Below are 16112 nucleotides of genomic sequence, written 5' to 3'. Positions count from 1 at the left end.
CTCCTCAAACTCTTCCAAAAATTTTAAAGAGAAGGCGAAACTTTCTAACTCATTTTATGAGGCCAATATTACCCTGATATCAAAACACGGGCAAAATAACACACAAAAAAAGAAAACTACAGATCAATATCTTTCATAAACAGATATGACAATCTTAAATAAGATACTAGTGAACTAAATGTAGTAACATAGTAAAAAGATTGCACACCACGATCAAGTGGGCTTCATCCCTGGGGCACAGGGCTTCAACATACATGATTCAGTTATTGTGATACACTACCTAAACAAATTTAAAAAATGTGAATCGCACGATCTTATCAATAGATGTAGTAAAAGACTTCAAAAAATGCAGCATCCATTTAAGTTTAAAACACTTAACAAAATCAGTATGGAAGGAAAGTACCTTCAAATAATGAAGGCCATATACAACAAAACCTCCACCAACATTATACTTAAGGGTGAAAAATTAAAAACCTTCTCTCTAAAATCAGGAACATGACTAGGATGTCCACTATCACCACAGTTATTCTATATAACACTGAGAGTCCTAGCGCGTGCTATCAGGCAAATATCAGGCAAGAGAAAGATATAAAAGGCATCCAAATAAATCAAACCGTCACTATTTTCAGGTGGCATGATTCTCTATATAGTAAACCCTAAAGATGCCACAAGAACTCTACTAGAAACAATAAGCAAATACAGTAAAGTTTCTGGATACAAAATCAATCTTCAAAAATCTTTTTCTGATGTGTCAGAAAAAGAAATGGAATAAATAATTCTTTTTGAAATTGCAACAAAAGGAAGAAGATACCTAGGAATAAATTTAACGAAACCTGTGAAGATCCTATATGATGAATATTATAAGACCCTATTAAAAGAAATTGAAGAAAATAAAAAGAAACAGAAAGATATTCTGTGTTCTTGGATTGGAAGAATCAACATAGTTAAAATGACCTTATTACCTAAAGCATTATACCAATTCAATGCAATACCCATCAAAATCCTTTCAGAATTTTTTAAAGAAAAAGAACAAGAAATTATCAGACTTGTATGGAAGTACAAAAGACCCGGAATTGCCAAAACCACCCTGAGAAAAAAAGAATGAGACTGGAGGCATCATTCTGCCTGTCTTCAAATTATACTACGAAGCAACAATAATCAAAATGGCATGGTGTTGGCAGAAAAACAGATACAAAGACCAATGTAACAGAATTATGAGTCCAGAAGTAAACCCATATTTATAATGGCAAATAATTATTGACCAAAAAAAGCCAAAACACACAATGCAGAAAAGAAAGCTTATTCAATAAATGGAGCTGGGAAAACTGGAAGCTGCCTGCAAACAAATGAAAATAGACTGTTTTCTATCACCACACACCAATATTAACTCAAAATGTATTAAAAGACCTGAATATAAGACCTGAAACAATAAATTGCATAGAAGAAAACAAAAGAACTAAACTCAATGACCTTGGACTTAAAGAGGATTTTTTTATGAGTTTGACCTCGATGCAAGGGAAGTAAAAGCAAATATAAATGAATGGGACTATATCAAACTACAAAGCTTCTGTACAGCAAAATAAACTACAACCAGCGGAATGAAACGATATATTTGTAAGCAACGCCTCTGATAAGGGCCTAATATCCAAAATATACAAGTAAGTCACACAACTCAATAACAACAACAACAACAAACAACAAACAACAAAACAATTCAGTCAAAAAATGGGCAGAGGATCTGAACAGACATTTCTCCCAAGAGGACATACAAATGGCCAACAAATATATGAAAAGATGATCATCATTTCTAGCTATGAGGGTAATGCAAATCAAAAACACAGTGAGATGCCTTTTCACACCTGTTAGAATAGTTGTTATCAACAGGAAGAGTAATAACAAATGTTTGATGGGATATGTTGAAAAAGGAACCTTCATACCCTGCTGGTGGGGACTGCAGATTGGTGCAGCCACTATTGAAAACAGCACGGAGGTTCCTCAAAAAACTAAGAATTGATCTACCATATGATCCAGCAATCCCTCTACTGGGTATTTACCCCCAAAGACTTGAGAACACATATCCGAAAACATACATGCTCACTGATGTTCATAGCAGCATTATTCACAGTGGCCAGGACACGGAAGCAACCCAAGTGTCCTATGATAGATGATTTGATAAAGATGCTGTAGTACATATATACAATGGAATATTACTCAGCCATAAGAAGAGATGAAATACTGTCTTTTGTGACGACATGAATAGACCTCAAGATAATCATGCTAAGCAAAATAAGCCAGACAGAAAAAAGTTGAAAATCATATTATATCACTTACATGTGGGATATAACCTAAAAGCAACAAACGAACAGGACAAAGAAACAGAGACACATAGACATGAACAATAGATTAGTGGTTACCAGAGTGTAGGGGAGACAGGGTAGTGGGAGAGGTAGATGGGGATAAAGTGGTCGAATATATGGTGACAGAAAGAAATCTAACTATGGCAGATGAACACAGAATATGTGTGTGTGTGTGTGTGTGTGTATATACACACACATATATATATGCCTTACTGTTAAAATATACAACTAAATCTTACCAATTTCATTAACCAATGTCACCATAAAAAACTAAATACATTTTTAATTAATTTAAATAACAATCAATTAATTAATTTAAAAAATGATGCTCAATGTCACTAATCATCAGATAAATTTGTTAAAACCACAATGTGATATCATCTCACACCTGTCGGATGGCTATCATGAATAAATCAAGGTACAAAAAATGTTGGCAAGGACATGGAGAAAAGGGAACCCTCATGCGCTGTTGGTGAGGCTGCCTATTGGTAAGGCCACTATGGAAAACAGTTCCTCAAAAAATTAAAAATAAAACTTCCTTATGACCCAGCAATTCCATTCTTGGGTATTTATTTGAAGAATCCCAAAACACTGCTTTGAGTGGACATGTGAATTCATATGTTCATTGCAGCATTACTTATAGTAGCCAAGAAATGGAGGCCACCTGGGTGTCCATTAGTAGATGAATGGATAAAGAAGAAGTGGTACATATATACAATGGAATATTACTCGGCCATAAAAAGAATGAAATCTTGACATCTGCAAATACATGGGTAGATTATTTCTTACTCTAAGAAATAATGAAGTCATAATTACAAGGGTCAGTGAATGAATGCATAGATCCTTCTGTGAAATGCAATTTCACAAAAATGAATCTGTACATTTTTTTCTATTAAGAGCCAGATAGTAATCATATACTATAAGCTTTGCAGGCCATACAATCTCTGTTGCAACTACTTGATCCTGCTTTTATAGCATGAACTTAAGCATTGAAAATACATAAACAAAGGAGTGTGAGTGTGTTCCAGTAAAACTATTCACAAAAACAAACATCAGCCAGATTTGGCTCACAGACCATAAATTACTGACTTGGTGTTGGATCCCTGGCTTGCATAAACTAACACATTTGCATAAATTTAGACACTTTTGTTTTCTTTTGAATGGATCACCCTGAAGACTATTGAACCCCTACTCCCCTTGAAACAAATGGTTAACTTTGACTAGGGAATTTACTATTTGCTTTTTTCTTGATAAACAAATTAGCTGATGCCGGTGTTTTACCAACTGTGCCCAAAGGGTCAGAAAAGAATTTTGAAACCTACGCCTAGATATCTTCATGAAATTTTACCAGGGTCTGCCAATTTATTAAAATAACATTTACTTTTCTCTTCCACTGTACTACTATGGAAAGTAATATATACAAAATGCCCATAAATTATAAGGGTTAAGTATGATTATATAGGTATGCCTCCAGGACCCCTTTATTAATTATGTATTTTTCTCAGTGCTTAATTAGGTAAACATAATAAACTTAATCTGAGTTATTTACATTTTTTATTAGTGCATTCACATTTAATATGGTAATGGAAACCAAAATGAAAATCTGTATTCCCCTATAATTATACAAGCAGTCAATTAAGGGCTTGGTCTTGGCCCACAATTGTCCTGGCCCGCGGGACAGTCAACAGGGACCCCTAAGACAGGGCGGGGAGGGGAGGGAGACAAGACGACGCAAAGAATGGAGACAAGACAGGCTTTCTGATTAAGTCTCGTTTATTAAGGCTCGCTGCAGGCTTATATAGGGCGTGATTGGGTGATGTTGCGTTAGCGGGGCTGACTGACCAGAGGCATTCAGGATATACTGTGTAACACAAAGGGGCCGGGCGAAAAGACCCGCGAAAAGTCCCTTTGGCAGGAAGCGAGGCAGATACATCCAGGAGGCTTACGTGGCCTTGGCGGGAAGCCCTGCTGAGCAGCCATTTTCGGCCTGGCAGCTATCTTAGTCAAAACAGCCCCCGACACACAATTACCAAAGGTAGCCTCCAGAATGTATGGCTCCAGCGAAAAAGGAGATGACTGCCTACAGTTTTACTAAAAAATTTCCCTTGGGATTTTCCCTCTAAACAGTCTTAAACATGAAATATTTTATGGGCCTGACTTAAGTAAATTACAATAAGAATTCTCATAGTATTTCTCAGAAATCCAACACACGAAAAGTTACTTCACCTGCCATTTCTCATTAAGAAGAAAACAGACAAGCTATACTGTTCACATTACTGAGGAAAGAGAGCTTCTCTAAGAACCTAGCTCTTCTTTCCTCCATAGACCCTTGACATTTGTGACTGTAGTATAAAAATAAAGTGGAGTTGGGAGAAACATGGTGGATTGAGAGACATCTCCAGATCTTCCTCCTTGAAACGACGATAAGCTGAGCATCTAAAACTCAACAAAAAATGCCCTAATGACACAACAGTACATCTGAGCATGGGATCTGCGCATAAGAGCAACAACAGATCAGAATCTTGGGAGTCAGGTGGTGGAATGGGAGAAACAAAGAAGCTGCTTCTTGAAGCCAGAGCTCCCTGTATGAGGAGGAGGTGGGAGAAGGTGCAGCGAGTTCCCTAAACAGGGAACTATACGTTTCACATGGTCAGGGGCAGAGCCCAGTTATCGGGGCAGAAAGCAGAGAAGTGGGGACATAGAGAAGTGGGGACAGCAGAGAAACAACAGTTGATATTTACCAGCCGCAGTTGCAAAACCAAGGCTGAGTCGCAGCCCCCTACCCTCAATCCAGAGGATCCCTGCCCCCATATCCTTCAAGACCAGATGGCTTTACCAGTGTATTCTACCAAACATTCAAAGAAGATTTAATATGTATTCTCCTCAAACTCTTCCAAATAATCGAAGAGGAGGCAATACTTCCTAACTCATTTTATGAGGCCAATATGCCTCTGATACCAAAACCTGGTAAAGATAAGACAAAAAAGAAAATGACAGACCAATATCTCTCATGAACACAGATGCAAAAATCCTAAAGAAGATACTAGCTAACCGAATATGGCAACATATTAAAAAGATGATACACCATGATCAAGTGAGCTTCATCCCAGGGGCATAAGGATGGCTCAAGTTACTCAAATCGATTATTGTGATACACCACATAAACAAATTAACAAATAAGAATCATATGAGCATATCAATAAATGTAGAAAAAGCCTACAACATGTTACAGCATCCAATTATGAGTAAAACACTTAACAAAATCAGTATAGAAGGAAAGTACCTTAACATAATAAAGGCAATATATGACAAACCCTCAAACAAACATTATACTTAATGGTGAAAAATTAAAAACCTTCCCTCTAAGATCAGGAACGAGCCAAGGCCATCCACTATCACCACAGTTATTCAATATAACATTCAAGGTAGTAGTGAGTTCAATCAGACAAGAGAAAGATATAAAAGGCATCCAAATAGGAAACAAAGAACTCATACTGTCACTATTTGGGGATGACAATTCTCTATGTAGAAAACCCTAAAGACTCCACAAGAACACTGCTAGAAACAATAAGCAAATACAGTAAAGTTTCTGGATACAAAATTAATGTTCAAAAATCCATAGCGTTCTTATACTCTAATAATGAATTGTCAGAAAAAGAAGTGGAAGAAATAATTCCATTTGCAATTGCAACAAAAGAAAGAAGATTCCTCGGAATAAATTTAACGAATCATGTGAAGGACCTATATGATGAAACCTATAAGACCCTATTAAAAGAAATTGAAGAAGATACAAAGAAATAGAAAGATATTCCATGTTCTTGGATTAGAAGAATCAAAATAGTTAAAATGATCATATTACCTAAAGCATCATACAGATTTAATGCAATCACCATCAAAATTCCATCAGCATTTAAAAAAAAAATAGAACAAAAATCATCAGATTTGTATGGAAGGAAGTACAAAAGACCCGAATTGCCAAAGCCATCCTGAGAAAAAAAAAGAATGAGGCTAGAGGCATCTCTCTGCCCTTCTTCAAATTATACTACAAAATGACAGTCATCAAAACAACATGGTATTGGCATAAAATCAGACACATGGTCCCCTGGAACAGAATCAAGAGTTTAGAAGTAAACCCATTTTTATATGGGCAAATCATTATTGACAAAAAAGACAAAGACATACTGTGGAGGAAGGAAAGCCTCTTCAATAAATGGTGCTGGGAAAACTGGAAAGCCACCTGCAAAAGAATGAGACTAGACTGTTGCCTATACCACACACAAAAATTAACTCAAAATGGTTTAAGTCCTGAAACAATAAAATGCCTAGAGGAAAACAGGAACTACACTCAAGGTCCTTGACTTAAAGAAAATATTATGAACTTGACCTCGAAGGCAAGGGACATAAAAGCTAAAATAAATGTAAGAGACGACACTAAACTAAAAAGCTGATGCTCAAGAAAAGAAACTGTCAACAAGGTAAAGAGACAACCATCCAAATAGGAAAATATATTTGCAAGCAATACCTGCGATAAGGGCTTAATATCCAAAATGTACAAAGAAGTCATAGAACTCAGTAACAACAAAAAACAAACAGTCCAATAAAAAAAATGGGCAGAGTACCTGAACAGATACTTCTCCCTAGAGGACATACAAATGGTCAACAAATATATGGACAGATACTCAACATCACTAGCTATTAGGGAAATGCGAATCAAAACCACAATGAGATACCACCTCACAGCTCTTAGAGTAGCTATAATCAATAGGACATGTAATAACAAATGTTGGAGAGGATGTGGAGAAATAGGAACCCACTTATACTGTTGGTGGGACTGCCAATTGGTACTGCCAGTATATAAACAGTATGGAGGTTCCTCAAAAAACTAAGAATTGATCTACCATATGACCCAGCAATCTCTCTACTGGGTATTTACTCCAAAATCTTGAAAACTCATACTTGAAAAAATATTTGCACACTAATGTTCATAGCAGTATTATTCACAGTAGCCAGGACATGGAAGCAACTAAAGTGTCCTATGATAGATTAATGGCTAAAGAAGCTGTGGTACATATATTCAATAGAATGTTACTCATCCATAAAGAGAGATGAAATACTATTGTTTATAACAATATGGATGGACCTTGAAATAATCATGCTAAGTGAAATAAGCCAGACATAAAAAGTTGAAAATCACATGATATCACTTATATGTGGGATATAAACCTAAAAGCAACAAATGAACAGCACAAACAAACAGAGACTCATGGACATAAACAATAGAGTATTGGTTACCAGAGGATAGGAGTAAGGGGATGGAGAGGTAGATGGGGTAAAGTGGGTCAGATATGTGGTGACAGAAAGAAATGTAACTATGGGAGGTTAACATACAGTGTAAATATATATATGCTTTACTGTTAAAGTGTACAGCTGAAACCTATTGGATTTTGTTAACAAATATCACCATAAAATAAATAAACAAATAAACAAACAACTAATAAATAAAGTTTATACCCCATTGTATACAATAAATTGAGAATCTTCCAGAGTCTGTGTGTATATTTTTTTGATCTGCTCTACCTTAAGCTTTTCAATAGATAAAATTTCTAACTATGGAAACAATACAATTGGGAATTCTTTTGGCTTATTTCAGAAAAGATTAATCACAGGATTTTTATAATATCTTCATGAGTTCCAGTTAACAATAATTCAACAACAAAAAAATGATATTCACTGATTAACTTCTCAGGAACATTTCCACTTTTCAAAAAAATGCATCTGTAACTAAGATACATCGTACATTGTACAAAAAAGTAGGGAATTGGCTAGAATTGAGAAGACACCCAGGTAGTCTCATTGTACTTCCTTCGGCAGGCCTTATATTAGTGAAAACATTTCAATTTCTATTTAAAACATCCCTGGAATGGTGTTTAGCTTTAAGTGGTCATAGAAACTTTGTAAAGTAGATTTGTAAGCTTTTAAAGAAATAATGTTATACTTGCGTGAAATTTGCTCTTGTCTATTGACAGAGTACAGTCAATGATTTTTTTTAAAAAAAATATTCGTTTGTATGTATACCCTGTTCATCTTATTAGTCTATAATGCCCCCAACAATGACTATCTTGACTCTTGAATTTTTTAGGCAGGAACCACCCCTCTATGAACAGACTTTAGTCAAGGACTTGGTCGTGGAAGATACTCAATCAAATGGGGAACAGTAACCCCAACAGTTAGTTACTTCCTAACATCAAAATGGAGACCTACGGTTTAACACAGTCTTCCTGTGGTAAAGAGGACTGAATGTGAGTGATATCTTTTGGTGTCAGACCACTATTGTTTTATTTCCTTATTGTATGACCTTGGACAATGTACTGAATTCCAGATTTCTCATCCGTATAATCGGGATAATATAAACCACCTACCTCCCAGGGCATTTATAAGAGAAGCACTGAGGCCCTGAAAATAGTAATTATTTTTAGTTAAATATTTTGGAAATAGTTTCAACCAAAAGGGAAAAAGAAAATAGTAATCCTGAAAATTCCCATTAATCAAAACCTTCCATGCTTCTTTCTTCCCAAACTCCAGCATTCAAGTTAATAGAGATTTCTTTATTACAAGTACAGGAAAGAATGAAAGTAGTTCAGAAGCAGCTTTGCTTCTCTCAACTGACTCATGTAAAAAAATGGACTACCATTCCCAGCAGCTATTGTAACTCCATCTCCCCTATTTTCCAAACTCAGTTTGCAAGCAGTGATAAAAACACAGTCATCTTTCCTTTAAAGCAACTTTCTGTGAATTCTTTAATTATTTCTCGTGTTTTCAGAAGTGGCTAAGCCAATCTTAGCTGGGCTCCAGTCTTCTTCCCTGACCTGCTCTTGGTTCTCTTAGCTTCTAGACTAGATTGTAGGCAGTGGAACAAAAGATGTGAACTCCAAACAGAACATGGACTATTGTTCAATAGCTCCAAGTAAATGTTTATAGTTATAGTCAACGCTCAATAAAATGGAATCTATTTTGAGATTAATTTACCTTTATTATCCATGACTCATTAGTGTGGTTTATTTAAAAAATGATGACACATCTCCTCCTTTCTAACATGAATCTGGAGGTACATAATATTTAGCTAAGCCTATTTAATAAGGAGAAAATATCTAACAGAAAACTGAGGGTCGGTGGGTTGGGGTAGGAGAAGAGCTGACTTCACTCCTAACAAAATAGAATTATTGAAAGTTCCTTAACTAAAAAACTATTGTATACTTCCAAGAATGATTCCTTAAATTTTTCAAAATCTCACTAGCTTCCAATCTGACACACAAGTACAATCTCATCAAAGTATTCGACTATCTGTCATAGGATACTGAAATTTGACAAATTGTAAATTGAGAGAATATTTGATACTGTCAGGAGAGAGAGCAGATGAAATAGCATCTCTAATTTCAATTCTCTCTCAGAATTATCTTGAAGAAGTTATTTCAAGAGCTCTTCTCAAAGTTTAATCTCATCAAAACAAGTGTTTTTGTGTAACAAGACTATGCTTCCCAAGATAGTGATAAAAGTTTTTGCCTGAGTCCAAAAAGGCAAAAAAGGAAAATACTTAGAAGTGATTATGGGCCACACCAAGCTCTACCATATGATTTTAAAAAGTTTGATTTCTGTTTCATCTTTTGTTTTATAAGATTCTATCACTTTATAATTCTATCTCCCTCCATTTTAGAGTAATTCCTCAGAGAAAATGCTGGCATACCAGGAAGCTCAGTCAAACAGCCAAGAGACTAACATAGATGCTCTCCCTTTTCCTGGGGAAGATGTGATATTTTAGTACTCTCTCAGATCTAAAGATTAAGTCTCTTGGGTTTTCCAGGTTAAGTTAGAAGGCAAAGGATAGAATACATAAGAGAGGCCACTTGAAAGGAGAAAATTAGTCATTGACCACAGAAAAGAGATTTTCTAAGTAGTGATCCAAATAAAACAGATCTGAGACTTAATAATAAAAGAACTCAATAAGTGGTGTATGTGTTACAGAAGAGACCACTTTCCTCTAGAACTAAATTTTAGAGTTGAAGGAATATAGTTAATAATAGCCAAGAAAATGTATCTATGAAGGCTTCTCTGATAACCATCTCACAGAAAGTCTTCCTCAGTATGCTGTAGTTATAATAAAACATTCATAAGGATGCACTGTGAACTCCAGGCACTCCGTGCCCATGCCATCAGCCTGTGGGTCTCTGAGGGGACCCTCCCAATCGAACTGCCAAATTCTCTGGTTTGCTCTGGCATATTGTAGAAAATTATTTGTATGATTAATGAAAATAAAACACCTCATGGCAAAAAAATAAGGAAGTTTGCTTCATTAAATAAGAGCTATTTATTAAAATCCCCATTACAATGAGCCAAAATCTACTTTTCCTATAGCTTTTATATATTAGCTCTACCTTAATCCTTCTGTCCAAAAGACAACAAATCTAGTTTCCCTTCCTCATGACTATCACTTGATGCTCAAATATAAACTACACTTATCTCTATAAGTCTTCTCTCTGTAGTTGAAACAACTTTAATTCTTTCAAGCATTTTTTATATGACACAGTTTGCAGTGACCAAATATCATTTCTACTTTGCTCCATTAGGACTTCTTTAAAAATAAAGTTCATGTTATTTAAGAGTTTCTTATGTTAATAAAGAGTATTTAAATTCTAAAAGGACACATAGACATTTTGATTTCTGCCTCAAACATTATGCATCATATTGCTTGTAACTCTCTTCTACCTTGTGGCAGAATACTGTTTGAAAATTGCAGGATAGATTAATAGAGCAAATGAAATGTTGAAACAATAAAAACTAAAGAAGTTTTGAAATAAAAACTACAGTCTGAGTGTGACAGTTTTTTGACATCACCTAACTTTCTTACTATAAGTCAATGCTTTAAATGTTCATTATTAAAGATCTGCTGGTTTTCAGAGTTATTTTAAAAAGCTAAGACAATCTTTTCACCAAACGAAGGCAATATAGTGTGGTAGTTAAGAGCCTGGGCTCAAATATCAGTTCTAGGACTTACTAATTATTTAGCCTTGAGAAACTTACTTGTCTGTGCTTTACTTCTGCAAAATTGGGGTAATGTCTACTTTATAGGTTGCTTTGAAGATTAAATTAAATAATATGTAGTGTTGAGAACAATATCTGGCACAAAGTAATTATATGTGTTTGCTGTTATTGTAATTCCAACAAAATTTTACCAGGAGGCTAAATGTATGCATGAAAGATATAATAATGGCCTTGCTCTATTTGAATAAAACATGCTATAGGCTTAAGTATACCACAACCCACCCCATGCTTTATTCCATTCAGGCTCAGAATGGCACAACTTGAAATCCACATTAATGGTTTCACCTTAAAGAACAGGGTCATCAGGATCTCCAAGTCAAATGTAAATTATCTACTAGTAATACTTCAGAATGAGTTACTTCATCTTGGAAGGATTACTCACCATGAAAGGTACAGAGCAAAACCTTCTGAAAATAAAATATATAACGAGTTTTGTTGTTGCTGCTGTTATTATTTTAACAAGGGAAGAAAAAAAAGAATACTTTGAGCATGGCCAACCAGCCAGACAGAAAGGATCTATGGAGAAGCACTGTGAGGAAATAGTGCTGCAGCTGATGATGGTGATAACTAACGATCATTGAGGGTTTACAGTGTGTTAAGCAAAAGTACTTTATATATATATTAACTTTTCAAGCCTAAGAACAAACCTCTGGGGTTGTCAACCAATGAAAAAGGTTTATATGTAATAATAAAAACCATTTGTTTGAGCAAAAAGTGTTGTAACCTTGAAGGCACAGATTCAGGAAGAAACCCAAACTGTGCTTCAAGAGAACAAAGAAAGCTGAAACTTATAAAGGAAAACACACACACACACACACACAAGAACAAAGGAATCTTTTCCTATTGGCTACTTAAAATGATGTAATGGCTAATTGAAAAAGGATTGTTTAAGTCCTGGTGATGTAACTCTGAGGTAAGTGTCTACATGAAAACAAGGGGGCAGCGACTGAGCAAGTTCCAGGATGTACTTCTAAGGCAAGCATTTAAGTCCAGAAGTTGAAACATCATCTGCGTACAGACTTGGGTAAGTCTGATTTCCCTAATGACCTCCTGACTCAATTTTATGGCCCTCTGATACTAGTGACTGTTTTAGATATTTCAGTTCACAAGGTAGAGGCTGTTACTATCCCTTATCATTCCTATTGTACAGATGTAAATAACAGGCACAAATAGGTTAAATTATGGCCCAAAGTTGTATAATTAGTAAAAAGCTAAGCTGAAATTTAAACCCAGAAACTCATAGTCATGCATCAGCTCAATATCAGTGGATGTCCTAAAGGAAAGCAAGGTAAGAAGAGGCCGAAATCACTGAGAACACCCAACTGTGCCCAGTACCACCCTGATCTTATGCAACAAAATCATCAGAAGAGTGTGAACTGTAGTCAAGATAGATCTATGTTCAAATCCTTGTTTCATCCCTTACAAGCTGTGTGGACTTGAGCAAGATACTGAATATCTTTGAGCATCAAAGTATTCAATGTTGTCTTGAGAAGTAGAGTTCATGTGCGCAAATCACCTTCCACCTTGCACATCACAAGATTATAGCAAATGATATTATTGTCTATGCTCTTTATATTTTCAAAATACAGTATTCATTAATTACTTTTACTCTCATCACAATTTAAAAGTTAACATTATTTCTATAGCACCGAAGAGGACTTGGAGTAAGTAATTTACACAGAAATGACAGCAGGTTAGCTCAGGGAAGGAACTCAGAACCAAAATTTCTCATCCCAATCATTTGCAACTTTTAGCCTCTTCTGCAAGATTCTTAAAATTTTCCTTTTCTTAAGTTTGCCTTTCTCACCCAAAGAAGAAAGTGAGGACTTGTAGCCAATGTCAGATGAAAATCAGACAGATTTCCTAAGTGACAGGATGTATTTATTGAATTTTCTGGGGGAGATTGGTTCCTGTCAACGAATTGGCAGAGAAAAAGGTGACAGCAAGCCACATTAAGTGCAAGTATCAGTGGGTGTAGAAATGTCAGAAAAAAGAAAAAACTCTTTAAAATATTAAATGCGAACTCATTTACTGGTGGCCACAGATAAGGTAGGTGAGTTTACCATGGACAGGGACTATGACAGTGATGAATGAAACCATTCTTGAACTGTGAAGGAAAATGGCTGACGAGAAGTGGAGCAGGCACTTGAGGGAAAGCAGGAAGATGCTGTAGGTGGGAGAACAGGAAGAGAATAAGAACTAGTTATGTGTGGGCTGAGGCATTCAGTGGCAGAACAAAAATTTTAGAAATAATGTTGCTTCTGGCACTTAAAAAGCCCAGGCAGGCCTCAATTCCCACCCACACCTCATCCCCCACACTCTAAAATCAGGGAAGCTATGGCTTCAAAGGAAGAGTGAAGAGAAAGGGAGAGATTGGTAAGATGAATTTTGGTGAATGAAATTAAACAGGGTCAGTTATCAAATCCCAAAAGGAGAAAAAGGATCTCATGGCAGGGCCAGTATAACAAATGATGTAGTCAATGAATGTGCTACCTGCTATCCCTCAGCACTTAAGACAGACTATTACTGAAAGACTAGGGAGATTTGAAAGTCATTGTTCAAAGTTCTTTTCATTCCCCAGTTAAAAGACAACATGCTTCCAGAAATAAAGCAAGATTGAGTCATAGTTGGAATTAAAAAAAGTGTTGAAAATAGAAGGTGAGTTATGGATATGGGTTTGTTTCTCATAAATAAAAATATTGAATTTTGGCTCACTGTAATTCTCTAAAAACTACTGGGAATACAGAAGACTCTGCATATTTCATTTTTTTAAGTACTTGACTATTTTAGTGAATATAAGCATTGTTTTAGGTTCACTTTCCCATTTATCCCTGAACCTGGCTTTGGTATTTGTGTTTCTCAAGCAAAGCTACATTATGTTCCCTGAAATCATTTCATTCACTCTGCAAGCATTTTTCACTCTCCTACTAGCTGACAAGCATGTTGTCAGGTGCTATAGGATTAGAGATTGTGGAAAGAAAAATAAGTTAGTGGCCTTGCCCTCAAGGAATTTTAGAGACTAGTTGGGGAGACAATATCAACAGGTATGAAGCAGATAAATCAGAATTGAAGGATAGTCATCACTAATTTCAGGGCAAGTTGATAACATGCAAGAGACCCCGAGACTAAATGACAAATGAAAGGAACAACCGGAAAGTAAAGGCAGCTGTGAAAATCAAGAAAATCTTCATTGGCTGGAATGGTCCTAGAACACAGATGAGAGGAGATGAGCCTTAAGTCATGGGTCAGATTTGTACAGGGAGGGAGAAAGGAGAAAGATCATTCCAGAATGGGAATATCCTTCTACCACAGTTTCTCTACTTTGACCCACAAAATCCTAGTTTTACAAATTTCTAGCTCGACAAATTAAAAGAAAAAAATCCAAAAGGCCCCATTTCTAGACTTTTCAAAAAATGATTTTAATAGCCTTATAATCTATCTTTTTTGCTTTTTAAATTCAAAACTTCATTTCTTAGTTTTTACTCTTTTCCTAGATGCCTGGTCTCTGATTCTTCCCATTTAGGACAGAGTCCTAAACCTGCATTTTTTTTCACAATGAAACATTCATAATTGAAGTCTTTTTATTTTATATACAAAGAGCTAGCATTGTTTCTGCAGTAGATATCTGGAATGACCCATTCATGGAAGTTCACTTCATCAAACTTAATGAAGTCTATATCCTTCACATACTCACAGAAACACTGGCAGCACATATTGAGGCCGTATTTCTGGAACAGACCATGCCAGTTTGAGCAAATGCAGCAAGAATGAGATCCCTGGCTGAATTTTCTCAGATGGCTCCAGTACAGATGCCGATGACCCATCTTTCTCTCTTGGAGGCAACAAGGCAAAAGGCTAAACCTGCATTTTTAACCATATATCTCTCCAGGTAAACTGTGTTATAGGTGATTGAAAAGAGCCACATTTTAAGAAACACTAGTGCTACTAAAAATGTACCCATAACACAATACTCTCAATAGTACTAAGCCAGTAGGACCTTGGAGAATAAAAACACAAATATTTCAGATGTGATTTCACATTCTTCTCACCGCCACCCCCAACCTCGCATTGTTTTATTCCATGAGATACAGAAAAACATAGTCACAAAAATTGAAAAAATAAATAAATACATGTACATACATACACACTCACAAAATAAATAACATCTAACTAATATTGAAAAATTGACCCAGGTTTAGTTCAAAACCCACAAAGCTCATATAGGTTCAAAGTCCAACAGAAAAATGTAGCCTCCTTTCCCACCTGGGCTAGCTGTCTTAGCCTGAGCAGTAACCTCAAGGCTATCAATATTGTAGGAATTAATAAAAGAAAGATATAGTTTTAAGTCTCCAAAACCCGGTCGGTGCATCATATCTTGACTAGCAGAAGCCACAAATCCATTTCTACCTCCTCTGGGGTTAGAGAAAATAGCTCAGTACTTAACTCATACTTTCTAGGCTGCCCAAATAATCCTCCCAAAGCCATGCATTGACCACTCCAAAACCTGCCACTGGCAAACCATTGTCTACTCTATACAATAAAGTGATTAACTCTTAATCCAACAGTCAAATTCTTCCTTCATACCTATAAAACTTTATCCACTGTTATTTCTGCACCCTATATTCCTATAACACCAGGCTATTCCCATTGTACAGACTT

General features: G+C 35.8%; 1 protein-coding gene across 1 annotated transcript; it reads right to left on the bottom strand.

Annotated features, from left to right (window-relative positions):
• Window positions 1–15034: 15034 nt before the first annotated feature.
• Window positions 15035–15277, bottom strand: LOC107505352 (40S ribosomal protein S29-like). Its single transcript, XM_036226558.1, has one exon. It carries the CDS (start codon window positions 15275–15277, stop codon window positions 15035–15037), a length of 243 nt encoding a protein of 80 aa, XP_036082451.1.
• Window positions 15278–16112: the final 835 nt, after the last annotated feature.

Source organism: Rousettus aegyptiacus, unplaced genomic scaffold (assembly GCF_014176215.1).
Source record: "Rousettus aegyptiacus isolate mRouAeg1 unplaced genomic scaffold, mRouAeg1.p scaffold_m13_p_9, whole genome shotgun sequence".
Classification (NCBI taxonomy): domain Eukaryota; kingdom Metazoa; phylum Chordata; class Mammalia; order Chiroptera; family Pteropodidae; genus Rousettus; species Rousettus aegyptiacus.
Note: the sequence above shows the minus strand (reverse complement) of the source record. Positions and strands in the feature narration are given on the sequence as shown.